The sequence below is a fragment of the Malus domestica genome, chromosome 09 (assembly GCF_042453785.1).
Source record: "Malus domestica chromosome 09, GDT2T_hap1".
Taxonomy (NCBI): Eukaryota; Viridiplantae; Streptophyta; class Magnoliopsida; order Rosales; family Rosaceae; genus Malus; species Malus domestica.
Window position 1 is genome coordinate 34317720 of NC_091669.1, and position 27688 is coordinate 34345407.

A 27688-nucleotide genomic window follows, 5' to 3' on the forward strand; every position below is an offset into this window, starting at 1 on the left:
GTGGATGATGCAATGCTTAGCTCACCATGACATGTGAGTGGATGATGCAATGCTTAGCTAACCATGACATGTGAGTGGATGACTCAATACCTAACCCACCAACAATTCCCACTCTTTGCCATGCTCACCTACTCAATTCCACCAACATTTTGTGTTAAACAAGTCCATCCTCTTCCTATAAATACCATGGCATCAACCTCATTCAAATCATCCAGAAATTAACCATTCTCCAAGCCTTTCCTTGCCTCTCCTACATATCTAAACCCCTTCCCATCCATTCCTCCAAATAACCAACCCTTCAACATCATTCCAACCTTGTTGTTGTGGCAAAGAGAAGGAGAAAAGTCCTTAGACGCACTTGCTATCCAACATGGATCGTTGGAACGTTTAGGTGCTTTCTTTCCTTTGTTTTTCAATGTTTAAATTTGTTTATCTTTGTTTTGTAATAATGAGGAACTAAACCCCCCTTGGCTAGGGGGGGATTCGAAACCATGTTAATGCTTGCAATATGATTTGATTACTTTTAATTGCGTTTCATAAGTTATGAATTCGATTTACTTATCTATTTGATTGATAACATGTTTATGTATGTTGATTAGGGATGCATACTTAGTTTGCATGCATAAATATGATGCTAGAGTATAAGGGAATTTCACCTAATCGTTATGAACTTATATTCATGAGTAGTAAAAGTCGCTAGTCACGATTGTGTTAAGTAAATCCTTGGCATAAGTTTCATGCAAATCATAGTAACGAGTGCCTCGTCAATGCTTATGTTTTTCATAGAACTTAATGATTCTTGCTTGTATCTCTATTATGCAATTCATGTAGGGAACTTGTAGGGAATGTTTTGGGTTGTCGTATGCAATCATCCAACCCAATAACTTGTGGAAAAACTGAGGGTTAATTAGTGCAATTCACGGTTAATTTGGGGCGTTGAGAATTAATAAGTTATTGAAATGCAATTGGAAATCATTTTGTATGCAAGCAAGACATGTGTGGAGAAGAACCCCTTAGCTAGCCTTCCATTATCCATTCAACCCAAATTTGTTTAAAATCTATTTAAGTTTTTAGTTTATTCGTTTTTACTTTCAACTTCACCAAACTCAAATCCCGCTTTTACTTTCTTGTTTTAAAATCTTTTGTTTACATTTTTAACTTTGTTTCTTTTTGTTTTTGAGTCAGTTTAGAGGTTTTAGCAAGCCCTCCTAATCCCCGGTTTAGAACGATCCCTACTTACATACTTTGCTACAATTGTCAAAAAGAGGGTTTAATTTGTGTGCTTATTTTATTCGCATCAAATTTTGGCGCCGTTGCCGGGGATTAGCAACTTTGCTAATCCCTTGGTTCTTTTCTTTTTGTTTAGTTTGTTTTTGTTTTAGTTTCTGACTTAGTTTTGTTTTCCTTGTTTTGTGTTACTTTTGATATTTGAGTTATTTTTCTTTCTTTGATTTTAGGTACAAATGGAGCAAGACATGGCACTTGCGACCATTCAAGCTCAATTGGCACAGCTCACTGCTCAATTGACTCATAATGCCGAACGGACCACAATGCCAAGTGTCCCTACATTTGATGTGCCCTATGGGCAAGGATATCAACATCCTCAATTCACTGTGAACGAAGATGCTTGGGGTTATCAAGGCTATGATCAACCAAGCAACAACATGTTTTCCAACGCTTACAATTCGGCTTGGAGAGATCATTCAAATTATATGTGGGGGGAACCTCAACAATTCCAACAAGAGGGATATTGGCAGCAAGAGGAGGATTTCTATTCAAAACCTATGCAATATGCTCAATCAAACTCAGGTTCGTCAATAAATTATAATCAAATTCATAATGAATTAAATTCTTTGGTGCAGGGCTCACAAAATCAAGCCAAGGAGGCTCAACAAGATGGATATTGCCTATGCAACCACCACCGCATACCCCACAACAATTCCAATCAAATTCAAGTATGTCCATGGATAGTGATCAAATTCTTCAAGTACTAACCTCTTTGACGCAGGACCAACAAAATCAAGACAAGAAGTTGGATAAATTGATGAGTCAAATGGGAGAGATTATGGAATTCATGGTACAAATTCAAGAGCAAAGTGAACTCTCCAGCTCAACTGTTGAAAATTCGAAGGAAGATTTTGAAATCCACGATGCTATCACTTTGGAAGGTGACATGAAGGATGAAGCTGTCCCAGAACTATCCAAACACAGCCCGAACATGGATGAATTGCTGCTGCAAGCAGAAGAGGAAGAGGACGACCTGGGCAGTTTAGAAGAATTCTTGCTGCAAGCTCCTCAAATCCCTATGTCATCCAACTCAGGTGAGGAAGTTTTAAATCCACTTCATTCTAACATTATTCCACCAAATGTCATTTTTCCTTGTAGGTTTTTGATTCCAAATATCAAAGAGAGTGAAAAAGACATTGTGGAAGCTCTTCCAACGGTGCAAAGTGATATCCCAATTCTTGGTGCACCAAAACAAGTTCCCGATGGTATTGAAACGTTCAAAGAACCTTGCACACCAAGAAAAGGGATTCAAGAGAATGAAGTGGTTAAAGCATATCAAGAATACATCCAAGAGGCTGTGCATGAGACAATCAAGCCCAAAGCAGTTGAGTTTGATGACACGGGACAAGCCACAACCATCATAGTAAACCTGGCCAAGTTCAAAGTCCCGGAAATGTTCAAAAATGTGGTGTTTGTCATTGAGTTTGTGTCGGAAAAAGAAAGTAAGCCATCTTCTCCAATTTTAATTTTAATTTATACTAACATGTTTCTGATTTTGATGATTCAGGCACCCACTCTTGAATTTAAACCATTGCCGAATCATTTCAAGTATCACCTCCCATTAAAAGATAAATTCCATGCTTTGGAGCCGAGTGGAGTTTAAAGGAAAGATTCGTCCGGCTAAAGACGTTAAATCAAGCGCTTCTTGGGAGGCAACCCAAGCATTCAACGAAGGGAGACTTTGGAGTCGCTAACCAAATCATATTTGCATTCTTACAGCCTTATCTTTACTGCTTTCATTTTGTTTTGTTCAGTTAGTTGTGTTATTTGGTTGATTTCTGTGAGTTTGTGTTATTTAGTTTAAGTGTGGGGGAAGGTTAAACAAAGTTTTTTTTTTTTTTTTTTTTTTTTTTTTTTTTTACATTGATTTACATATTTTACATTGATTTAAAAAAAAAAAACAAAACAAAACACACCTAAAAATAAAAAAATAAAATAAAAATAAATAAATAAATAAAAATAAATTAAAAAAAAAAAAAAAAAACATAAAAGTAAAAATATTTTACAATGATGTGTAAACTAATAGCATTCATTGGTCAGGTGGTGCTTCAGTAGTCGGCGGTGCTTCAACAGTCGGCGGGGCCACGGAAGGAGGAGGTATCGGAGGTTGATCAGTTGGAGCTTCACTACGCGGTGCCGCCCCAGAAGACGAAGGCAGATGCGGTTGGAACAAACCCACAAACCTCCGGTGATCAAGTAAAATTTGACCATCAGTGTCTTGCAGCTGGTCAATTTTCCTCTTCATGTTTGTGGCATAATTGTGTGCAAGCTTGTGCAATTGTTTATTTTCATGCTTGAGTCCTCTAATCTCCTCTTTGAGACTCTGTATTTCAGCCACCAACGATTCAACGTGACAGGTTCGAGCATATAGGCGTTGGGCCATGTTGGACACCGAACCAGCACACTGCACGCTAAGAGCCAGAGACTCCTTAACCGCCAATTCATCAGACCGTCTAGCGAGCAGTCTGTTATCTCTGGGGGTGACAAGGTTCCGGGCCACCACCGCAGCTGTCATATCATTTTTCATCACCGAATCCCCCACGGTAAGGGGACCGGTAGGGGATATGAAGGATGGGCGCCATATGTTGTCTGGTGAAGGCGGAGCTGCCTCTTCACCAAGGTTCAAGTCAAAACGACGATCGGAAGGGCCAGACATTTTCAGAGGTGGTGAAGAAAGAAGAGAGGATGACTGATCAAGATTAAACAAGTGTAAGAAGGGAGTGTTTACAGGAGGGAGCTCAAGTGTGTTGTGGAACAAAATTAGCGCCTCTATAAAAAGAAGAAATCAAAGAGGCGCTCCTCAGAAATTGAAGAGGCGTCCTCTCGCAAATCGAAGAGTCAGGGCTCCGTTCTCAAACGCCTGATTCTTTTCTCAAAAGAGGAGTTTCCTTTCTCAAAAGCTGGATTCTTTTCTCAAAATAGGCGTTTCATTTCTTAAAGGATGGGCTTGCTCAGAAACCACGAGCCGAACCCCGGATTTCAAAAGATCAATTTGTCCAGACGTGTCGTCACTTGTCACACGCAAATTGCTTTGCGAAAATCTCGGGCAGTTTGTCGAAGCACCAATTCAGAAATCGAAGAGGGAAATTCAACAGTCAAAGACACGCTAGCTTTCTCAAAAGCTGGGCTTCAACCCACGGGCAAATCTTCTTTTCCAGATTTATCCGCACGTGTCACATGCTACCTCTACAATCGACGATGCTCAGAGCTCGAAGCGCCGATTCCAGATATCAATGAGGAATCTGCTTTGCGGAAATTACGGGCAGCTTTGTCAGAAAGCGCGTAATTTGTACTATTCATCCATCCACCGGCTGCCGACAATGAGTGAGGGAATAGTTCCGGTTGTGAAGAAAAGTCTCATAAGTATCTACCTTCGCCTTCCACAGCAAAGGCACACCCTCTCAGCACTTCTTCCTCTCTGAAATGGCTTTCCAACAAACCCTCTCAAGTCACTCTGTATTTTTCATCCCCTGGGATACCCCTGCAAACAACCCATCCAAAGCAAAAGTATTTCATATCATGAAGGTTGAAAGCAAGAGTATCTCATATCATGCTTTCTCCCTGTCCTTTCTCCAGCCAGCACTTGCTCTCGAGTACTCATCATCTTATGTTTCCTCTTCGTCTCTCACGTATAAGGGAAGTGAAGATGATACCTCGAAGCATGTGGAGACAACGTGCTGATTCATCCTCAGCTAGGGACAAGGAGAAAGAGAGCAAGAGGTGGGCACTTGGAAAGATTGAAGAAAGAAACAGACCAATACCTCTACCTCGTGCCTGCCCGCCATGCAGAGGAAACAAGCAGAGAAGAATGCAGCTCGTACAATCATCCCAGCGGAAGGAGTCCGAGCTGAAGAACTAGAGAAGCTGCCACATCTGCTTGGAGAACAAATAAGGAACTGCAACATCACCAAAGAGCAAAGCTTCGCCGTACAATATCATCAAATCATCACTTGCAAGTAAAAAGCTAAGTGTCACCCTGTTCAAGAGGAAAGCTGTGGAAAGTCAACAAGCACGACCAATGATCACTTATTAGTTCTATTCATTGTCTTTTATCGTGATTTTCAATTTTTCGTTTGCAATTTTTTTTTTTATTTTCTTGTGTTACTAAACTGATTTATTTCTTTTCTTTGCAGGAACTTTTGGTTATTTCCACCCTTGAAGTTGATTGCAGAATTTTAGCTTGGGGGGTCATCGCTTGGTTTTACTGCAAACTAGGGAAGTTTTCAGTCCAATTGCTTTATTTTGTTTCTTATTATTTATTTATTTTATTTTTATTTGCATTATAGTGTTTTCTGACATTGGGGTATAGATTTCATGGGTCCTTTCCCTCCATCTTTTGGTTTCACTTATATCTTGCTAGCTGTTGATTATGTTTCCAAATGGGTGGAAGCCAAAGCCACCCGGACTAACGATTCAAAGGTTGTTGCAGATTTTGTGAAAACTAATATCTTTGCTAGGTTTGGCATGCCTAGAGTTCTCATTAGTGATGGAGGCAACCCATGGAAATAAAGAAGACCTAGGAATTTCCGACTCCAAAACCAGGTGTTTGCGTTCTTTAACCCTCCTCTCTGTTGCTTTTACTTTGCCATGTTTATCATGTTTCCTCGTTGTTTGTTTGTTTGCTTTTGTGTGAGTTTATGTTTGAAACATTGAGGACAATGTTATATTTAAGTGTGGGGGGGTAAACAAGTTGCTGTTGCATGATTTTCGTGGGATTTTATTCACCTATCACTTACAATGTTGTTTCTTGCTGTTTTAAGTGTTTTTAGTGTGTTTTTAAGCATGTTAGTATGTTTTGACATAAAAATCCGAAAATTTGACAAAAATTTGAAAAAATAAATTGTTTTGAAAAAGCCAAAAAGAGTTGTTTTTGTGTGTTTGTTTGTGTCTTAGGGTACCTTCCAACACAAATAATGAGGATTTGGTTTTTAATTGCATGACTGTTAAAGAAAGTTATAAACATGGATGGAAGTTTGATATGCTCTTGATTTATGCTTGGTTATAGTTATAGTTATAGTTTACGAATTCACATGTAATCACAAAGAAAAAAATCAGTTTTTGTAACATGCTTGAAGGAAGGAACTCAAACTAACACTACAACCTTGAGAGACTTGAGCCTAATACGTTCTTTGGAGAGTTATTAATCTGTGCATTTTTGTTTTCTAAAGTCGTTGCATGATCTCATCATTCTTTGCTTGGTTGCTACTTAGAAGGCGTTTCATCATTTAGTTCCAAATACTAGAACTTATGCCCGTTCCATTCAAAGCATGACATTGATTTGCATAACACATATTCAAGATGAAGTTGTGTAGTGAACTAGAGCCAAAAAGCTTATCCCGTGCATATTTGTTTAAGTTTAACCCCGTTGAGCCTTGTTTAGCCTGTTTTCTTTGTTAAACCACATTTCCCTTACCTAGCCTAGATTAGGACTATCCATACCCTTGTTTTTAAAGCATAATGAAGCATGACTTAAAATGAATTCCTTTTGATTGTCCTTATGCAGAAAACAAGTGTGGGGGAATGAGATTTTTGTGTTTTGTGTGCCAAAAGAAAATATTAAGGCACGGGTTAGAAAAGAAAAAGAAAAAAAAAAAAAAGAAAAAGAGTTTGAAATAAGTGAGGAAAGGCTCACAAGTGTTGTTTGTAGTTGAAATCGGCCCTAAAAAGTTGAATGAATAACCCCATTGTGTTTAAAGTTAGTTGCTGCATTCAAAGGGAATTCTAAGCATCAATTTCATTACTTTGCTTATTATGCTTTAAAAACGTTTGTTTCCTTACCTTTCATTGTTAGCCAATCACCCCTAACCCCGTTACAACCCTTAACTTCAATCTTGAGTGTTATGTGTTTCAATATGTGGAGTTTGGGATTGGTACGAGCATATGGTGTCCCTGGTTCTCGCATCTAAGTAGTAGCATTCCAGTCATGAGATCATATCTATACATGCTTAATAACTCCAGAAATTGCTTTCTTTGCTATAAACATATGTGAGTGTTCGTTTTCATGTTTACATCAATCTTCTCACATACATCTAGTGTAGGGTAAGTAGTCAGAAAATCAGAGTGAAAATAAGAGTGTATCTTGTAAGGAATTGAGCAAATTCTCTAAGGCATGTTACTACATTCAAAACATCGTTTTAATTGGTTATATGTGAACTAGTATGTGGTGACTTTGATTAAGTATGTGCTCAAGGGTAGGGAAGGCAAAAAAATCTGTGGTTATGATGATCTTTTGCATGTCATGTTGCATTGAAAATCCCTAAGGTAATTGTTGGAAGGTTTAGGTTTTGTTTTGTTCTTATGTTTTGTTTCTTTGTTTTGCTCGAGGACTAGCAAAAGCTAAGTGTGGGGGAATTTGATAGACGCATATTTATGCGACTTAGTTAACTAGTTTTCTTGCATTTACGTTATTAGTTCTTAGTTATTTTAGTACTTTAAGCCATTTTCGTGTGTTTGTAGGTCCAAAGGGCTAAGGTAGCAAGAAAGTGCATTTTGGAGCAGTTTTGAGCTTGTAATGGATTACATATGATATGAGCAAGATGGATGGACGAATTTGAAGACAAAAGAGGCTAAGAACATGCTAAAAATCTGGTGAAACAAATACAAGTTGCAAGAAGGGATAAATTTCTAGAAGGATTGGCCAAAACTTCACTCAAAACACATCAATGCCGTGGCTTTTACTTCCACCTCCACCAGAAATTTGAGTAATGATGCAATGCTTAACTCACCATGACATGTGAGTGGATGATGCAATGCTTAGCTCACCATGACATGTGAGTGGATGATGCAATGCTTAGCTAACCATGACATGTGAGTGGATGACTCAATACCTAACCCACCAACAATTCCCACTCTTTGCCATGCTCACCTACTCAATTCCACCAACATTTTGTGTTAAACAAGTCCATCCTCTTCCTATAAATACCATGGCATCAACCTCATTCAAATCATCCAGAAATTAACCATTCTCCAAGCCTTTCCTTGCCTCTCCTACATATCTAAACCCCTTCCCATCCATTCCTCCAAATAACCAACCCTTCAACATCATTCCAACCTTGTTGTTGTGGCAAAGAGAAGGAGAAAAGTCCTTAGACGCACTTGCTATCCAACATGGATCGTTGGAACGTTTAGGTGCTTTCTTTCCTTTGTTTTTCAATGTTTAAATTTGTTTATCTTTGTTTTGTAATAATGAGGAACTAAACCCCCCTTGGCTAGGGGGGATTCGAAACCATGTTAATGCTTGCAATATGATTTGATTACTTTTAATTGCGTTTCATAAGTTATGAATTCGATTTACTTATCTATTTGATTGATAACATGTTTATGTATGTTGATTAGGGATGCATACTTAGTTTGCATGCATAAATATGATGCTAGAGTATAAGGGAATTTCACCTAATCGTTATGAACTTATATTCATGAGTAGTAAAAGTCGCTAGTCACGATTGTGTTAAGTAAATCCTTGGCATAAGTTTCATGCAAATCATAGTAACGAGTGCCTCGTCAATGCTTATGTTTTTCATATAACTTAATGATTCTTGCTTGTATCTCTATTATGCAATTCATGTAGGGAACTTGTAGGGAATGTTTTGGGTTGTCGTATGCAATCATCCAACCCAATAACTTGTGGAAAAACTGAGGGTTAATTAGTGCAATTCACGGTTAATTTGGGGCGTTGAGAATTAATAAGTTATTGAAATGCAATTGGAAATCATTTTGTATGCAAGCAAGACATGTGTGGAGAAGAACCCCTTAGCTAGCCTTCCATTATCCATTCAACCCAAATTTGTTTAAAATCTATTTAAGTTTTTAGTTTATTCGTTTTTACTTTCAACTTCACCAAACTCAAATCCCGCTTTTACTTTCTTGTTTTAAAATCTTTTGTTTACATTTTTAACTTTGTTTCTTTTTGTTTTTGAGTCAGTTTAGAGGTTTTAGCAAGCCCTCCTAATCCCCGGTTTAGAACGATCCCTACTTACATACTTTGCTACAATTGTCAAAAAGAGGGTTTAATTTGTGTGCTTATTTTATTCGCATCAAATTTTGGCGCCGTTGCCGGGGATTAGCAACTTTGCTAATCCCTTGGTTCTTTTCTTTTTGTTTAGTTTGTTTTTGTTTTAGTTTCTGACATAGTTTTGTTTTCCTTGTTTTGTGTTACTTTTGATATTTGAGTTATTTTTCTTTCTTTGATTTTAGGTACAAATGGAGCAAGACATGGCACTTGCGACCATTCAAGCTCAATTGGCACAGCTCACTGCTCAATTGACTCATAATGCCGAACGGACCACAATGCCAAGTGTCCCTACATTTGATGTGCCCTATGGGCAAGGATATCAACATCCTCAATTCACTGTGAAATCCTGATGACCCATATGGTCTTCTCTGACCATACCCACTCTCCCACTTGTGAAATCCACCTGCAGCAACAGTGCCGAGAACCCTTCCCCTCCCCCTCACTCTCCTTCCATTGCCATCTCCATCCCTCTCTCTCTCTCTCTCTCTCTCTCTCTCTCTCTCTCTCATAGAGCCTTCATCCCTGAAACCCTCATTCAACGACAGCAAATGAAACCTACCTGGTTACCCCTATCTCGCCCAAAAATGAAAGGACACAATTGTCCTTCCCGATACACCATCCCCACCATCGGATTGTTATTTTTTATGGGCAAAACTGTAATTTAAAATTTTGGGCCTGACCGAGGGCCGGGCCTCTCAGCTAAAACCAATACATTTGGGCCTAGCTGCAAGCCGGGCTGCTCACCTAAAGGCAACACAAAGAGCAATGGCATTGTTGTAATTAAATTGAAATCCGGATTGAAACACTATCCATTTCTACAGTGCCATTTCCAGCCTTACTTTAGACTAAAGTAATGATATTTTCTCTCAAAAAAAAAAAAAAAAAAACCAAGCAAGAAAAGTAAGAAATTAAGAAATGAAGAACGATAATACTACGTAGACCAAATTTTTAATCAATTAATGCATCATAAAAAATAAAAAAGAAGCACGCTAATCAATACTTCCACTCATCAACAACCACATTTGATTTACAAAATTTAGTTTAAATTTTGGTTTTAAGCATTACAGGCGTTTGGATTGTCCGTAGACGCGCTCTGTCCAGGTCAATCAGCCACCTCTGCTCTGCAACCTTTATTTCTAATACTTCATTTATTTGGAATAAAAAAACTGCTTGCTAGTTTTCCCGCTCTTTTTGGAAAACAATTAGCAAAAATTACAATGAATTTTTGTAAGTTTTTGGTTGCAGACTGATACTGATTCACGTGGTCACAATTTCACGCTGAAGGCAACGTTTGATGACATTGATTTTAACAACTACGATGGACTAGTAATACTAGGAGGGCAATCACCTGAGTATCTTGCTATGGATGCATCGGTTGTAGAATTGGTGAGAAAGTTTTCTGACTCCAAAAAGCCAGTTGCTGCTACTTGTCATGGTCTATTGGTCCTAGCAGCTGCAGACTCGATTAAAGGGCGGAAGTGCACAGGGTTTCCGCCTGTGAGACTTGTATTGGTTGCTGCTGGGGCTCACAGGGTAGAAACCGAGGCGGCGTCATCGTGTGTTGTTGATGGTGATATAGTTTCTGGGGTTACATATGAAGGTAATCCCGAGTTCATTAGCCATTTTGTGAAAGCACTAGGGGGCAACATAACCGGTTCGGATAGAAGGATCATGTTTCTCTGTAGGGTGTGTTCTGTTTTCATTTGTTAATCTTTAACGTCCTAAGTTAAGACCGTAACATTATGCTTCACGTTTTTTAACTTATTTGTATGTAGGACTTCTTGAAAGATTATAAGATAACTGTGCCCTTTCAATCCCTTCAAGCTCTGGGATGCCATATCAATGTAGTTTGCCCCAAGAGGAAGCCGGTGATATCTGCACCACTGCTGTCCATGATTTTGAAGGGGACCAAACCTACAGTGAGAAGCCAGGCCATATTTCGTTTTAACTACTGACTTTGACGCTCTAGATGTCTCAAGTTACAACGCTCTAGTAATCCATGGAGGTCAAGCTCCAGAGTATTTGGTGTTGGATAGTGGCCAAATTAGGCTAGGAAACAAAACAAAAGAATGAAAGAAAATTGATGAGGGAACATCATGATGAGGATTATGTTTCCTTGTTTTGTGGCTTGTTTTGTTCCTTGTTTTGTGGCTTGTTTTGTTCCTTGTTTTGTGGCTTTTTCAAAGCCATAATTAGTTGGTTTTCGGCTGGAAGAAAGGAGGAGAAGAAAAGGGGCTGATTTTTATTTAAAGGAAAGGTGTGAACTCATTTTCTGCTGAGAGCAAGTGAGCAGAGGAGAGAGCATTCGGCTCTCCCATTTGAAATAGAGTTGCTGCTTTCCCCCTTTGTTAGTGATCACTCAATCAAAGATATTTGTGCTACATGTTGTGGCTTTTGGGAGAGAAGGAATTTGGTATATGTTTCCATTTTCTCCATTTGTTTCTTTGTGATAGTGAGAGCTATTGGGTGTATGTGGGATTTGGGTTTGAGAGTTAAAACTCTATTTGTAATCTCCTTTTGATATTAGTGGAATTTCCTCGCCGTTTTGGAACTGGATGTAGGCTTACGCCGAACTAGTATAAATCCTTGTGTCTTTTGGATTATTTGTCTTGTCATATTTTGCCGTTGTAGTTTATTGGTTTCATATTTGACGCTTCCGCACAACAAGTGGTATCAGAGCTCTGGGTTTCGACTTGGGGCTTTGTACAAGTATGTCTATGAAACCTTCGAATATGTCGGTGAAATATGATATTGAAAAATTCAATGGGAGGAATGATTTTAGCCTTTGGCGGGTTAAGATGCGAGCTGTGCTAGTTCAACAAGGGTTGCTTAAGGCGCTACAGGGTGTGGAAGCCTTGCCACAAGATTGGTCTGCGGAAGAAAAAGAAGACGCTTTGAATCGAGCACATAGTGCAATTATGTTATCACTATCTAATGAAGTTCTTCGTGAGGTGGATAATGAAACTACTGCAGCTGGTTTGTGGCTTAAGTTGGAGAGTAGATATATGACCAAATCCCTCACCAATCGTTTGTATTTGAAGCAACGTTTGTACACTCTCCGTATGACTGAAGGTACGCCTATTCAAAATCATCTTGATGAGTTTAATAAGGTTATTATGGATTTGAAAAGTATGGATAATAAAATTGATGATGAGGATCAATCTTTGATTTTGTTGTGTTCTTTACCTCCTTCGTATGCGAATTTTGTTGAAACTTTGTTATATGGGAGAGATTCTATTTGTATGGAGAATGTAAAAGCCGCTTTGAATTCAAGAGAGTTAAAGAACAAAGTATTTGGAAATTTGAATGATTCTCATTCTGAGGCTTTGATAGCAAGAGGCAGAGATAGGGAATATGGTTCAGGGAGTAATAAAGAAAATTTGAGATCGAAGTCTAAGACCAGAAACAACACATGCAACTATTGTCGCAAGGAAGGGCATTGGAAAGTTGATTGCACAAAACTGAAAGATAATGCTGGTGCGAGTGCGAATGTCGTCGATGACGACTTCAACTTTGTTCTATGATGACAGTTGGCTACACCAGATTGGAAATTAAAAAAAAAAAAAAAAAAGGAATCTGGTGTTGTGGGTACTCTTAAATCTCTCCGCTACATATGGAGATTTAAGAGTTTGTAAGCATTCTTTGTTATGATTTGATAAAGTTGCTTAGTAGCCTCTATGTATGTTTGTGTTATGTCAGTTGCTCTTCATCGGTGTTTTTATTGTTTTGGATATTGGTATGGTTTTGCTTTTTTTGGTAAAGTTGAATTCAGTGAGGGCCAATTTGTTGAGTTCTGCAAGTTTGGATAGTGAGGCACCACACTATTTTGGATACACCACATGCACTGCAGAACATTTGTGTGGAACCCTCATGTAGAAGGCAAGTTATATGCTTTCTAACTTTGTTTGGGCTATGGACATTTGGTTGGATTTGTTTGCCACTGCTATTTGGTCTGTTGGTCTCCATCATCTGCAATTAGTTTTCTTGAAGACTCCAGTTGAGGTATGGTTTTGGATCTCCTGCTGATTATTTGAATTTGAAATTTTGGTTGTCCTGTTGGTGCTCATGTGATGATGGTAAACTTGAGTGAAGGGCATATTTTCGTATGTGGTATGTGAGACTTTGTTGCCAAATTTGTAATCAGTTTTGACTTGGAGAATGTGCCATGCTATGTGAATGAGTCTATTGGTGCAGTTTAAGACCATGGTGTTTGTGAGCAGGTGGAGTTCATTGTGTGTCCAACTTTGGTATGGTATACTTGATCTTTTGTTGGTGATATTGAAGAATTTCAGTTCTTCGTTTGAATCACCTTTTGTTTTGATCAAGGCACTTATGGTTTGCAAATTTGGAGAAGACGGTAGAGAAATGGTCTACTTTTGTTGGCTTTGGTACAATTTGAGTCGAGGTGGAGATCATTATGAGTACCGGAAAGTTTGGGGAATTTGATTTAGTTCCCGTTGTCTTTAGTTTGTACTTTGGGTGATTATGGTGATTGTTGATTTGTTTCTCTGTGATGTTTTCGGAATTTGGCCAAGGTGGAGATTGTTGGATAGTGGCCAAATTAGGCTAGGAAACAAAACAAAAGAATGAAAGAAAATTGATGAGGGAACATCATGATGAGGATTATGTTTCCTTGTTTTGTGGCTTGTTTTGTTCCTTGTTTTGTGGCTTGTTCAAAGCCATAATTAGTTGGTTTTCGGCTGGAAGAAAGGAGGAGAAGAAAAGGGGCTGATTTTTATTTAAAGGAAAGGTGTGAACTCATTTTCTGCTGAGAGCAAGTGAGCAGAGGAGAGAGCATTCGGCTCTCCCATTTGAAATAGAGTTGCTGCTTTCCCCCTTTGTTAGTGATCACTCAATCAAAGATATTTATGCTACATGTTGTGGCTTTTGGGAAAGAAGGAATTTGGTATATGTTTCCATTTTCTCCATTTGTTTCTTTGTGATAGTGAGAGCTATTGGGTGTATGTGGGATTTGGGTTTGAGAGTTAAAACTCTATTTGTAATCTCCTTTTGATATTAGTGGAATTTCCTCGCCGTCTTGGAACTAGATGTAGGCTTACGCCGAACCAGTATAAATCCTTGTGTCTTTTGGATTATTTGTCTTGTCATATTTTGCCGTTGTAGTTTATTGGTTTCATATTTGACGCTTCCGCACAACATTTGGCACTGAATGAGAATATCATTGCGGTAGTGAAACAAATTATGGAAGCCGGGAAGCCAGTTGCATCCCTCAGTCATTGCGGTGGTGAAACAGATTTTAGCTGCTGCTGGTGTTCTGCAGGTATGGTTATTGACATAAGCTTTCATTTAAGACGCAATTTCCGCATTAGCAGCTAGACTTTTGTTTCCTGAAATTCGATCAAAATTTCCGTTCTTTTTATTAGTGGTTAATATACTTAATTTCACATTAGGCCCTTTTAGCATGTCATAAATGTTTTAGTTGGCCATGCTTCAGGGAAAGAAATGTACTGCATACCCAGCAGTGAAGCTGAATGTGATTCTGTCGGGTGCGACATGGTTGGAACCTGATCCCATAGATAGCTGCTTCACTGATAGAAATCTGGTCGCAGCAGCTGGGTGGTAGGGCCATCCAGAGTTCATCTCTCAGTTGATGGCACTGCTTGGTGTTCAAGTATCATTCTACGTCCAGTTCCACTGTCCCAGATTAGCTGTTAATTTCATGTAATATATGTAAAATGCCGCCACGAATGTTTAAGGTGTCTTCATCATCCCCCACCTTTTAATGAATCAGGATTTTTCACTCGAGCCACTGGAAGAGGAGCTTAATTTAGCAAAAGGAATATATACTGGTTGGTTGCAGCTCTCCTCGACACTATTAAGATGCTACCTTCTCCACTTCGCTTTCATGTACATAATATAGTTTTATTAGTTATAAACATGAAGAACAAACAAACGTGCTTTACAAGACAACCAAGTGTGAACATAAAACAGAAACTCCTGAAGCTATGTATCTTAAAAACTTCATAGTAATGAAGAGAAACAAATTACAAAATCAAAGCCCAAAACATCAAATAAAGTAAAAATCGAAGAAAACTTTCAAATTTTTATGTACAAGAGTTGCAAGATTGGACTCCTTTCCCAATAGGTTAGCATTTAACGACCTGAAAGTTGAGAAGTAGATGCAGTGGCATTCGATGTGGAAGAACCAGTAGAGGTTGATGTGTCTCCCTGAACTCTCTTATCAGAATCGATAAATACAGGCCTAGTAAGCGACCTATTTTCCAAATAGCTTGTGCCTTTGAGTAAAACAACAATTTCAGACATTGTAGGCCTCAGAGCAGGTGATGATTGAGTACACATCAAAGCAATCTCTATGATTTTTTTCACATCTTCTGGTTTATAATCATTTGGGTCCAGGGTTGCATCGACCAACTCCACGTGCGAGCCATTCTCATACAGCTTCCATGCCTAGTCATTAAATTGTGAAAAAAAAAGTAAAAAATTTACGGTACAGATGTATGCAACACGTGATCCATTTCTGAATCTCAATGGAATCTGAGAGAAGATATAATGTAGAGTTTGGAAATTACCTTTTCAAGTAGAAATTCACCCATAGCATCGGATTTAACTTCACTGCTCCTTTGGCCACTTATGATTTCAAGGACAACCACGCCGTAGCTATAGGTATCCGCCTTTTCTGACAATTGGCCATGAATTGCATATTCAGGTGCCGTGTATCCCCTGCCACACAAGATGGAATTGTTAAGTTGCTCTAGTGTACCGGCCCTACATAGTAGATTCATAACATTTCTGTTTATGGACAGAAAATGTGAGTAGGTTAAAAGACCGGTATCAATATGGGTGTAACTTGCAGAAGAATCCCGAATTAGCCTAATGCCAAAGGCGGGAAAATGAGGTTTAATGATCCCAAAACCTGCAGGGTTCGATGCTTGGTGGGAAGTGAATTAACTTACAATGTTCCTGCAAATCTGGTACTGAGATGAGTCTTATCATCTGGTAAAAGCCTTGCCAGCCCAAAATCTGCAATTCTTGGCTGGAAACTATCATCCAAAAGGATGTTGCTGGTTTTTATATCTCGATGTATGATGCATACATGGAACTCCTCATGTAAATAGGCGAGACCCCGAGCTGTTCCGATGATTATATCAGTTCTTTGTTTCCAGTTGAGAGAGCCTTTTCTTGGACCTATTTCCCATACAGAATTATATCTTTAAATGAACAGCTTAAAATAAAATTCATATATGTTGGGAGTATATATGTGTATGCATATCTATACATGCATTTATGTAGTTTCTTGTCATAAATTTAGAGCTAGCTGGGCTAAAAGGCCTATAATTACCAAATATGAATCTGTCGAGGCTGCTGTTTGCCATGTATTCATATATGAGAAGTAGCTCTGGTCCTTTGCTACAACATCCAAGAAGACGAATAAGATTGCGGTGATGAACATTGCTTATAAGCGTGACTTCGTTTAGGAAATTTGCCTTTGCCCTGTCGGATTGAAGTATTGCTAGTTTTTTCACTGCAACTATTTTCCCATTGTTTAGAGTTCCCTGTCAAAAGATTAGGTAACATTAAGATATGTTTTTAGAAGTGGAATTAGAGAATACTCTATGGAAAACATTCGTGCAGGATCAAAAACTAACATTACGATTTCCCCTTTTTACGAAAACTTTATGCATGTTTGTATCCGAGGAGATCGGACTGTATTAGACTGTACACTGGACTGGACATAGTAGCTGTATTATACTAGATTGTACTGTTTTTTGAAGACTTTTCGAGGTCTTTAGCAGAAGTTAAACATTGTATAGCTCTTTGCTAAGTACGAATGCAATCTAGTTCTAGACACTGCCAAACAAACGTCTAGTCTTTATTAACTTCACACACACAAATACTGACTAACTTGATATACGAGCATAATCATGTCTCTGAATTAATTCTGTATTTTGCTATTTATTTTACCTTGTAAACGTCTCCGAATCCTCCTTCTCCTAGTTTGTTTTCTTCACTAAAATTTTTCGTTGCTGACTTCAAATCTTTATATTTATAATTCACTGGTCCTTGCAACTCGGTTGCTCCTAATATGTCACCTCTATGATCCGCCATGGGCTTTCTTGAGAGTTTAAAATAAAGAAGAAATCCAACAATGAGAAGAAGACCTCCACCTCCAACTGCCACTCCAATGATGATGCCTTTCTTTCTTGAATTACCTCCTGCAAGTGTTGTTAGGATTATCGAGTTAGTTCGATGAAGGAATGAGTACTGACATGTCATTTGGTGAGCAAATTTGACAACCCTAGTAATATTGACTTACATATGGAAGGGTGTTCTTACCGCCTTTTAAGAAGGGCGCGATGTTCATAGTCTGATTATCAGAGAAGAAAGCAGTACTAGAGTACCGCAAGAAACAACCTGCGTCAACTGCCCTACCATCGGTATCTGGAAGGCAGCTTTGTAGGTTATTGTATGCCACATTCAAGCAATCTTGGCAACCGATCTTGCTAACTGTCTCGGCACATTGTGCCACGGCGTAGACGGTTACATTTCCGCTACCACCACTACTAACAACTTCGTTCCTAGTTGCTGCAAAGAAACCGTTGATTTTAGGTGTTGCAAGCTGAAGATCTACTAGCAGTGACCCAGCAGCTGCAGTGAATGTAGTGACCTGTGATGCAGTTATATTTCCACAAAGCCCTACATTACCAGGAAGGGTGGTCTGGTCATAGAACCCAGCGCTCTCGTACCTAAACCAAAGCATATCATTTAATCAGGACAACGGAATCACTCACCTAGTTAATCATGAATTTACTCACACGACAAAGTCAAACACTTAATTTTAGAAAGAGAAAGTACTCACTTACTTCAATTGCTTTTTTAATTAATCAAGCATGTCTTAAACATACATATTGAGTCCTTTAAATAGAAAGATTACAATATATTGGTAGGATATATATTTAATACTAGGATTATAGTTACTAAGCACCTAATAAAACATAACTTTGAAATATGAAAAGCTGCAGACAATCAAATTTAATATAGGAATATTTATTGACGTGCACTTCATCATATTTGATCTTAATCCAACAGTGGAGTACAAATACAACAACAAAAGTTAATAGATCACCCATCATTGGACTAAAATCGAATGGTTGTTGACGACCATTTGATTGGGATAGATAACTATTTTTAAGATATGAAAGAAGAAACAAAAAATTTATAGTCAACTTGGAGGTAGGAGATCATCCAAGAAGAAAAGTTATCCATTTATCTAATCCTGTTCTAATCTCCTCAAAACATTAAAACAAGTGTATCGGCACCTTAAACCCTTATTGTTTGATAAGGCATGAGTCATAAGAGCTAATATATATATTTTCTGACGCTTATGGTAAACTTTTCTCACCACATGGCTAACCACCAACATTACGAATATTATCCTCTGCTTAATCATTTATTACTAGGTGTGAAAATTGAAATGATTATCAAACAAACTATTAGTATTAGGCGCTTTAATGGAAATGACTCCTACGTCTATTTTTTAACCAAAAACATTCTAATAATTGTATGAATATTGTCCTCAACTTAATCATTTATTACCTGGTGTGAAAATTGAAATGATTATCAAACAAACTATTGATATTAGGAGCTTTAATGAAAATGACTCTTACATATTTTTTTTTAGCCAAAAGCATTCTAATAATTTTATTTAATAAAAATGACAAAAAATAAAGACAAATGGACTAAGCATAATAAAACCCACTCTTTAGATTTATGTAGGTGTAAATCATCTCTAAAACAGTTAACAAACACTACTTTTTGCTAAATTTGAAGTGCTACCTAAAATTTCTTTGGTCAAACATGAAAGACGGTAGAATATAGTTTGTAATATCAACTCAATAATGAGCGAGACATTGAGCATTAATATTTATAGGAATAATACAAAGCAATCCGTGTGGAAGAGGAATATAGAAAACATAATATACAATTAGAACTAGACTGGAACTAAGAGTAGAACTTGGACTTGGATTAATCTTCAATATTAGGCGTGTCCATATTGGAGTGTATTGTTCTGCACTAATTGGAATCAAACTTGGTTTATCACTCCCCACAAACTGACCGTGTGACCACGTACGAGAAGTTTGGACAGCAAGAAGGAAAACCGAATAGCAGATAAACCCTTTGTAAGGAGATCAACCAGCTGGTCTATGGAAAAGACATAGCCAACAATGATCTCCTTGCGAGTGACTTTCTCACGGATGTGGTGATAGTCGACCTCCACATGACGCATACGTTGTTGATAAACTGGATTAGAGGCAATAAAGATGGCACTAATATTGTCACACCATAGTCGTGGAGAAGCAAAAGGAAGATGTAGTTCACGAAACAAAGTACGATACCAAGAAAGAGCAGCAATGGTGTATGCAAGTTGGTGATACTCAGCTTCCGTACTTGAACGAGAGACACCACGTTGTTTCTTTAAGCTCCAGGAGATGAGATTGTCACCCAGGAAAATGCAATAGTCACCAGTAGAGCATCGATCATCAGGATCATCAGCATAGTCTGCATCGGCATAGGTAGTGAGATGAAGAGAATTGGGGCAATATAAGATGCCATGACTGGGGGTAGCTTTAAGGTAGCGAAGGATTCACTTAACAGCAACCCAATGAGGCATGGTTGGCTTATGCATAAACTGACAAACTGATTAATGGTGAACGCAATATTGGGTCAAGTGAAGAGAAGATATTGCAAGGTGCCCACAACACTACGAAATTCAGTGATGTCAGACAAGGGTTCACCATCACTTAAACTAAGGTGACGTCCACTAATGGGTGGTGTGGAAATCGGTTTACACTCCAACATTTTGGTGTGTTTGAGAAGATCAGTGATGTACTTTGTTTGAGTGAGATGAAGATCGATGATAGTGCAATGAACTTCCATACTAAGAAAATAATGTAAAGGGCTGAGATCCTTCATTGAAAACACCTGACTCAATTGATGAATGAGACGTGTAATGTGAGGTAAGCTATTTCCTGTAATAAGGATGTCATCCACATAAATCAATAGGTAAATAGCCACAAAACCATCAAACAATGTAAACAAGGACGAATCAGCATGTGATGATACAAAGCTCAAAATTTTCAAATGTTGAGAAAAACACTGAAACCAAGCACGAGGTGCCGTAGAGGGATCAATGCAATTTGTAAACATGAGAAGGACGTTGTGGATCGATAAAGCCTGGTGGCAGCCGCATATATACCTTTTCATTCAACGTTCCATGTAGAAACGCATTTTGGACATCAAGTTGATGAAGTGGCCAATTAAAGTGAATAGCAATGGAGAGAATTAACCGGATAGTTATGATTAACAACAGGACTAAACGTCTCACCATAGTCCAAGCCTTCTTATTGATGGAACCCATTAGCCACTAACCATGCCTTATAATGCTTTATTGAACCATCAGAACGACACTTGATTTTGTAAACCCATTTGTTGGGAAGAATATTCATGTTGGGTTGAAATGGCACTAAAGACCATGTGCCATTCCTTTGAAGAGCATTAAACTCGTCAGCCATCGCCGTTCACCATTCTGAAACCTTATTAGCCTGACTAAAACATGTAGGCTCAACAAAGTCGTGCTCGACAATAGTAGCAAAAGCATATTTTGGATTAGATTTATGAAGAGCAGCTTTGGCCCAAGTAACCATTGGATGAGTCGAAGCACTTACCTCAGAAGTAGATGGAACCCTTGTACCAGAGGAGTGTGCAAGTGGCAACAGGTTTGCAGTTGGTGGCTGATCAGGATAAGGAAAAGATAAGGGTGGTGGTTGGGTAGGAAAGATAGGAGGCTGGACTGAAGGCACATGCTTGTTTCTACGTGTATAAACTAGCAAATGACGCTAAGTTGCAGGTTGTGAGTTAGGGACGGTTGAGACTGTGGGAAAGGCGGTGGGGCTACGACATTTGGTTGTGGAGAGGGTGCAAAGGCAAGGACGGGATGATGTGATGGGCCAATGTCTAGGACTGGATCCATAGGCAAGAAGAGCGACAATGGCGAAGTAACAATGGATTCTTTATACGGAAAGCTGTTCTCATCAAACACAACATGGAGAGAAAGAAAGATATGTCCCGTAAAGGGATCCAAACATCGATAACCATGGTGATTCAAAGAATAACCCAAGAAAACACAACGTTTAGAATGAAATTGTAATTTATTATTATTATACGGACACAAATAAGGAAAACATGCACAACCGAAAACCTTAAAAAATTGTATTGAGGTTTATTAAACAATTTTTCATACGGAGAGATATGTTGTAAAAGACGTGTGGGCAAACAATTAATTATGTAATTAGCAATGTGAAAAGATTTGGCCTAATAAGAAGTGGGAAAATCGGATTGGGCTAAGAGAGTAAGTCCAATTTCAACTAAATGTTAATGTTTATATTCGGCCAAGCCATTTTGTTCAGGATGATGGGGGCATGTGAGTGGATGTAAAATGCCATGTTCATTCAAAAAATTTCAAAAACCATGATTAACAAATTCACTGCCACCATCCGTTTAAAAAGCCTTAAGCTTAACACTAAACATAAACTTAATCTTCAAATTTCAGACCTTCATTTTACTCTCTAAATCTAGATACTCTTCAACTCACTTTTCAATTCCATTATTAAAATCTTTGGCTCCTCCATATGCATCCAACTTGATCTAAATCTCTCTCTCTCTCCTCCATTAAATGAATAAAATATTGGAATTTTGTTTATTAGTAAAATAAAATATTAAACTATTGGATGCACAACTATGAAGTAGGAAGTTTCAGTATTCAAATTGCCACGCAGGTCAATAAATATATTATATATGTGTAAAGAGTCTGCATTGTATAATTTATTGCAGATGGTCTAAATTAGGAGAGTGTTCATAAAAAATGTTATATATTTGTCTAGTCCTAACTCATAATTGGGATGCATTATTTTAAGTTAATATGGCCATCTCCAACCGATCCAGCCACAGGGATATAGGGCCGAAAATAGCCTGAAATGACACGAAAATTGTCTCCAACAGAATGCTAGGCCATAGGGTTTATGGGCCCCACTGGACCACAATTGCAGAATCGGGCCAACCGACTGACCTAAACCAACCAGCCAGCCAGTTCGGGTAGGTCTAGAAATTTGAAGCCCAACGTCATGCTAACACCAGCTAGCCGTTGGATTTGATTTATTTTTTTTTACAATTTTTTTTTAAAATTTAAAAATTCTAATTTTTTTCCCCTATAATTCCCTAAGCCATTAAACAATATTAAACAACATTAAATAACATTAAACTTAAACAACATTAAAACTTAAATAACAGTAAAAAAAAACATTTAACAACATAAAACTTATCAACATGTGTCATTCGAAATCATATCTGAAAAATTATTGAGATTACATCTCGAAAATTATTGAGGTAGTTTAATTTAAGTAACCATATTAATTCAATTAAAATAATAAATTATGTTTGGCCTATGACCCTTTGGTCCCCTCAGTTGGAGCTGGTTTTTGTCACAGGGTTATGTTTGGCCTATGGCCTTTTGACCTTCTCGGTTGGAGATGGTAAGAAATATGATCTGGCACTGTTCATTAAAATATTAATTTCTTGGAGGACTATAGGGCTAAAATGAGTCATCTGGTCATCCTTCGGTTGGAGTTGGCCTAATGATCCCCACCCTACCCCCTTATACAAACTGATCAATAATTAAAACTTGTTTTGGTCAGCCACCATCATTCCAATTTTTTGTTAACCTGATTGGGCCAGTTGCGCTAATAATTGCCTTGTGAAATTTAATTCCACGAAATATATATTATTTGAATCATACAATATTTCTAGCCATTTAGAACTTGTTTGGAAGTATTTTAAAATGATTGAAAGCGTTTTTAGAAGAAATATTTTTTGGAATCTATCCTTAATAAAAATGCAAATAAATCAAGCCACAACCTGATTTACTAGAAATATTTCCAAACGAGCCCTTAATTAAACAAATTAACTAGAAACCGCGATTAAACTTATCACAAATGTCTGAAATAAGGAAAAGCAGTGTGTTTATTATTTAATTATCTTAGTTCAAGCGGGATGTGTGTGCGCATTAAAAATGTGCCCACCGACAGCTTGGAGTATAAAACCAGGCTGCCAAGACAACGACTATATATATAGGAAGCAATATATACGTGACGGTGGGAGGCAAACAACATATAAAACTGGACTTCTCTATCTTATAGATTCTTTTTTCCTTTCTAAATTCAATGAATCTTATCTATATATACAGGCGTTATTAGAAGTATCGGCAATATTTATTTAAGCAACATGATGTATAAGACTAAGTACAATATGTACTAATATTTCTTTGCTCGAAAAACATGTAATAATATGCTACTTGGTGAGGAATTATTCATTGATAATTTTAAGATTAAATACTAATACTAATGTTTTGATTTAGGTACATGTTATAATGTCAACCGTAATAAAAAATTAAGAGAATGGTGTGGAAGTCAACGATACAAACGCCCCTCCATGCTAAACAATTATTTAGATCCTAGTATATAATGTTACCTAGCGCCCCAAATAAAGTAATGGCCTAAAACAAACAATAATACCCCAAATATTGTAACTAGTTATTATTGGATTCAATATTAAGGATGGAGAAGAAATGGACGTATTTTTAATATTTTGATTTCAACTCATATCAGATTTAAGAATTGTGTGACTATTAGTTCTTTGTCGCATTAGGTGACCAACAAAATGACAAACCAAATAAATAGAAGAATTTATTATAAAATTTATTTTAAGAGATATTTTGGTTCAAGAAACTCATAAATAACAGAGTTAGCTGGTACATTAGACTTAAGACTTGATTTAATATTTGGAGTTGGTGTTTTTGTTTAGAAGAGTCAGAAGGGCACACCACAGACACACACACACACACGAAAAAAAAAAAAAAAAACAGTTTAAAGTAAACACAATTACCGGTGGCTTGTTTAAGAGTTTTAGATTTTATTGGTTTGGTTGGAAACCACATAGACAAAATTCAAAAGTAGTCATAGTTGCCGGCGGCTTGTTCTAGAGACTTATTTGATCAGCAAATGATTTTCTGATAATTTTATAAACTAAATAATATGACTGGTTGTTGATAATTAGATTATTATTCAAGTGTTTATTTCTTAGTGGTGACATATAATTTGGTTTGCAAATTTGATTTAAAATTTGGTCTCCCTACCATTATCATATTAGTAATAGGAATGTTTACTTTTTTGTGACAAGTAAAGTGTACCTGAGGAAGCAACCATCATAGATGACACGACCACCGTTGGCAGCGGAGCAGTTGCGAATTTGAGACACGGCAGCGGTGAAGCAAGCAACGCAGTCGGCAGCGGAGAGGTAGTTCCTACACTGCACCATAGCGTAAACAGGGTTAGAACCCCTGACCTGCTGTGCCGTCGCAAAGTGGCTGCTGTTTTCCATCAGTTGCGTTCTGAGGTCGGAAAATGTGGCGTTGAGGTTGGTATAGAACTCGGACGCTTTGGTGACATTGTATTGGCTGCAGCCCCTGTTTAATAGATTGATCTGTGGATCTGCATCAACGGCTGTGATGATCAGACAAGTCCTTGGCCACCATAGCGTTGTAATTGTTGCTGCTAATAGCATACACAGCTGATGTATCTTTCTGTTCATCTTCAATTATCTCTGCTTATGCCCTTATCTACGATTAAGGACAAAGGATGGCTTCGTTCATCAAAACATTGATATACATAATATGAAGACTGGCGGGTGACCTATAATATATATTGGGGTCAATGGAAGCAAAGACTTGCTAAAATATCATATCATCATCATCCATGACGCAATGCATTCGTATCTCTCTCCACTCCACATAAGCGGGCCCTCATTGGATTAGAGGAAGGAACTTAGGCAATCTCCAACCTAAGGAATGTGAGAGGGCTCTCTTTAGCTCTATAGCCATCCAAGAAACTATATTTTAATGAACAGTGTTAGGTCATATTTCATACCATCTCCAACCGAAGGGACCAAAGGGCCATATGTCAAACATAGTCCTGTGACAAAAAATCATCTCCAACCGAGGGAACCAAAAGGTCATAGACCAAACATAATTTATTATTTTAATTGAATTAACATACTTAATTAAATTAAACTACCATATTAAAATAAGATTTTCGGACATATTTGAAGATTATTGAAAGAGGTGGCCATTTGAAAATTATTGAAAAAAATTAAAGGACAGATTATTAGAAGAGAATAGAATGTGAAGAATTAAAATAAAATGAGGTAAGATAATATTAAATGGTGAAAATTATGTAAGAAATGGTGTAGGAAAAAAATTAGAAATTAAAAAAAAATCGTCCAAAAAGAAAATAAAAAGTGGGCTTGGCTAAAAAAAATTCAACCAAAAAAAAAAGAAAAAAGGTGGGTTGGGCTCATTGGGCTGGCTGGCTGGCCGACCGGTTTTTTAAACCCCACCCTCAACTATTTGTAAATTTTACATTTTCCCTAAAGCTTATGTAATTTTTACAATTCGGTCCCCTTATCCTTTACCCAATCTGAATCCACTTTTTGGATTCCCTCAAACCTCTCATCCTCTCACAACTTGCCATGTAAGCACTCAACTCCCTCTCTCTTCTCTCTCTTTTCCCGAGCATCTCTCACAGCTCATTGTCTATCTCTTTCTATCTCACTCACTCACCTCTCTCTCTTACACTCTCTCTTTCCTGGCGACACCCACATCCACGCACACCCGAGGAGGCACCCCACGACACCACCACCCTCGAGGACCTCCCTTCCCTTTCCCTCGTCTCCATGGAGCTCTATGAAGCCCAAAAACCTAGAGAAGTCCCCAGCGAGCCATGGTACTCAAACCCAGTTTTTGGTCGATTTCGTCATTTTCACGGTAAAGCGAAGGTAACAATCTTTTCCCCTCATCTCTACCTTCATTTTAGTACTTAGATTGTAGGTTAAGGTGACCAAACGACGGTGATCAGAGCTCGAGAAGCTTCGGCCTTCTTCTCCGACGAGAAACGGGTCGAATGACCCAAGCTTAGTGAACCCAGGCCCTTTGGGTCATTTAGGACTCGGACCTTAGGCCTATTAGCCATTTAAACCCAACCTAAATCTTTTTATTTTTACTTTTATTTTATTTGTTTAAAAACTCAAAAACCCTTGGGTTGGGCCTTCAAGCCCAGGCTTGTTGAACCCTAAAAGCCAGGGCCTTCGGCCTATTGAACCCAGAACCCTTGGGTCGGATTACCAGCCCAAGCCTACTGGCCCAAAAGCCCTGGCCCATACTCAGTTCAAAACCCTACCCCAGCCGCGTGTGGCCGACGAATTTTTCAGCGACCCACGACGACGCGAATATTTTGGAATATCATATTTTATCGAACTGATGTTCTTTGTAGTATATATGATGAATGATTATATGCTATTTAGAACATGCTTTTACACACTTCTTTATAGTATAGATAATGGATGACTTTATATTATGAAGATGTTTTGATATATATGTACCTATGTTTGGAAAGACTATGTTAAATGGTTTTATGCCTATCTAGTGGTCACTGTTCTGCCAATGGGTGAGGGATATGGTTCTTGGCTACGAGCTGGGAGAAAAAATCTCTGGCTTCGAGCTAAGAGACATGGAGCTGGCATTGGGCCAGGAGAAATAATCTCTGGCTTCAGGCGCAGAGACATAGTAGTTGGCATTAGGCCGGAAGATATTGTTATTGGATACCATTATTTAGCCCACTATATACGAGATATGTTTTATGTAGGTTTTATGGCATGCTAGGGTTTTCAAAAAACCTACTACATATTATGCTATATATGTTTTCATAAAACTTTGGGGGTTAGTATGTTGATAAATGTTTCAGTATTATATATATATATATATATATATATATATATATATATAAACTTGGTCCATTTATGTTTGTTTTGCACCCTTCAGGACTTAGGAACGAGGAATACGATCCAAGATACAAGGCATTCCCCTACTGGTGATACTGCGTCATCCTCTTTGCTTTGACTTCTATTGTAATAGCACATCTTTATTTTATCTTCCGCTTGTATTTTGAATTAGATGTATGCCTTGAACATGTCATGCATTATCATTATATTCATAGTTGGCAGTTGAATATTATTATGGTATTTTGTAAGACGTATATATTAGTTTATTATTTTTGTAGTTCGAACGAATTTTATAAGCATGTTTTACATGTTCTTAGCATATGCATTCATTAAATGGCTTGCATCACCATCGAGTGTCAACCAGCACGTGGCCATCCCAATGTCCCTAGGACATCGGGATCGGGGCATGTCACGGTTGGCCTGATAGGTTGGTTTTGGCCCTGTGCGGCCCACAAGCCATTTGGC

At 38.0% G+C, this 27688-nt stretch overlaps 1 protein-coding gene, 1 long non-coding RNA gene and 1 pseudogene across 2 annotated transcripts; 2 read left to right on the top strand and 1 right to left on the bottom strand.

Annotated features, from left to right (window-relative positions):
* The window catches only part of LOC108174010 (protein DJ-1 homolog D-like), a 49767-nt pseudogene extending 34703 nt beyond the window's left edge, over positions 1-15064 (top strand).
* A 96-nt stretch (positions 15065-15160) lies between these two features.
* On the bottom strand, positions 15161-25103 carry LOC103444258 (cold-responsive protein kinase 1-like). Its single transcript, XM_008383185.4, has 7 exons — positions 24579-25103; positions 17615-18024; positions 17243-17493; positions 16620-16833; positions 16234-16465; positions 15850-16000; positions 15161-15727 (listed from the first exon to the last, which is right to left on the bottom strand). The coding sequence occupies exons 1-7, from the start codon at positions 24977-24979 to the stop codon at positions 15413-15415; spliced, it is 1974 nt and encodes a 657-aa protein (XP_008381407.3). The 5' UTR covers positions 24980-25103; the 3' UTR covers positions 15161-15412.
* A 979-nt stretch (positions 25104-26082) lies between these two features.
* On the top strand, positions 26083-27455 carry LOC114826786 (uncharacterized). The gene is made up of 2 exons (XR_011571018.1): positions 26083-26221; positions 27264-27455. It is a non-coding gene; the product is annotated as an uncharacterized lncRNA (long non-coding RNA).
* Positions 27456-27688: the final 233 nt, after the last annotated feature.

What these genes read in the sequence shown, in the direction of transcription:
- LOC103444258 (XM_008383185.4), bottom strand. Translation starts at nt 24,979, where the DNA reads ATGAACAGAAAGATACATCAGCTGTGTATGCTATTAGCAGCAACAATT. An exon ending in ACCAGATTTGCAGGAACATT is followed by an intron (nt 16,001 to 16,233) that starts GTAAGTTAATTC and finishes CTTGTGTGGCAG; the next exon opens with GGGATACACGGCACCTGAAT. An exon ending in GTGAATTTCTACTTGAAAAG is followed by an intron (nt 15,728 to 15,849) that starts GTAATTTCCAAA and finishes TTTAATGACTAG; the next exon opens with GCATGGAAGCTGTATGAGAA.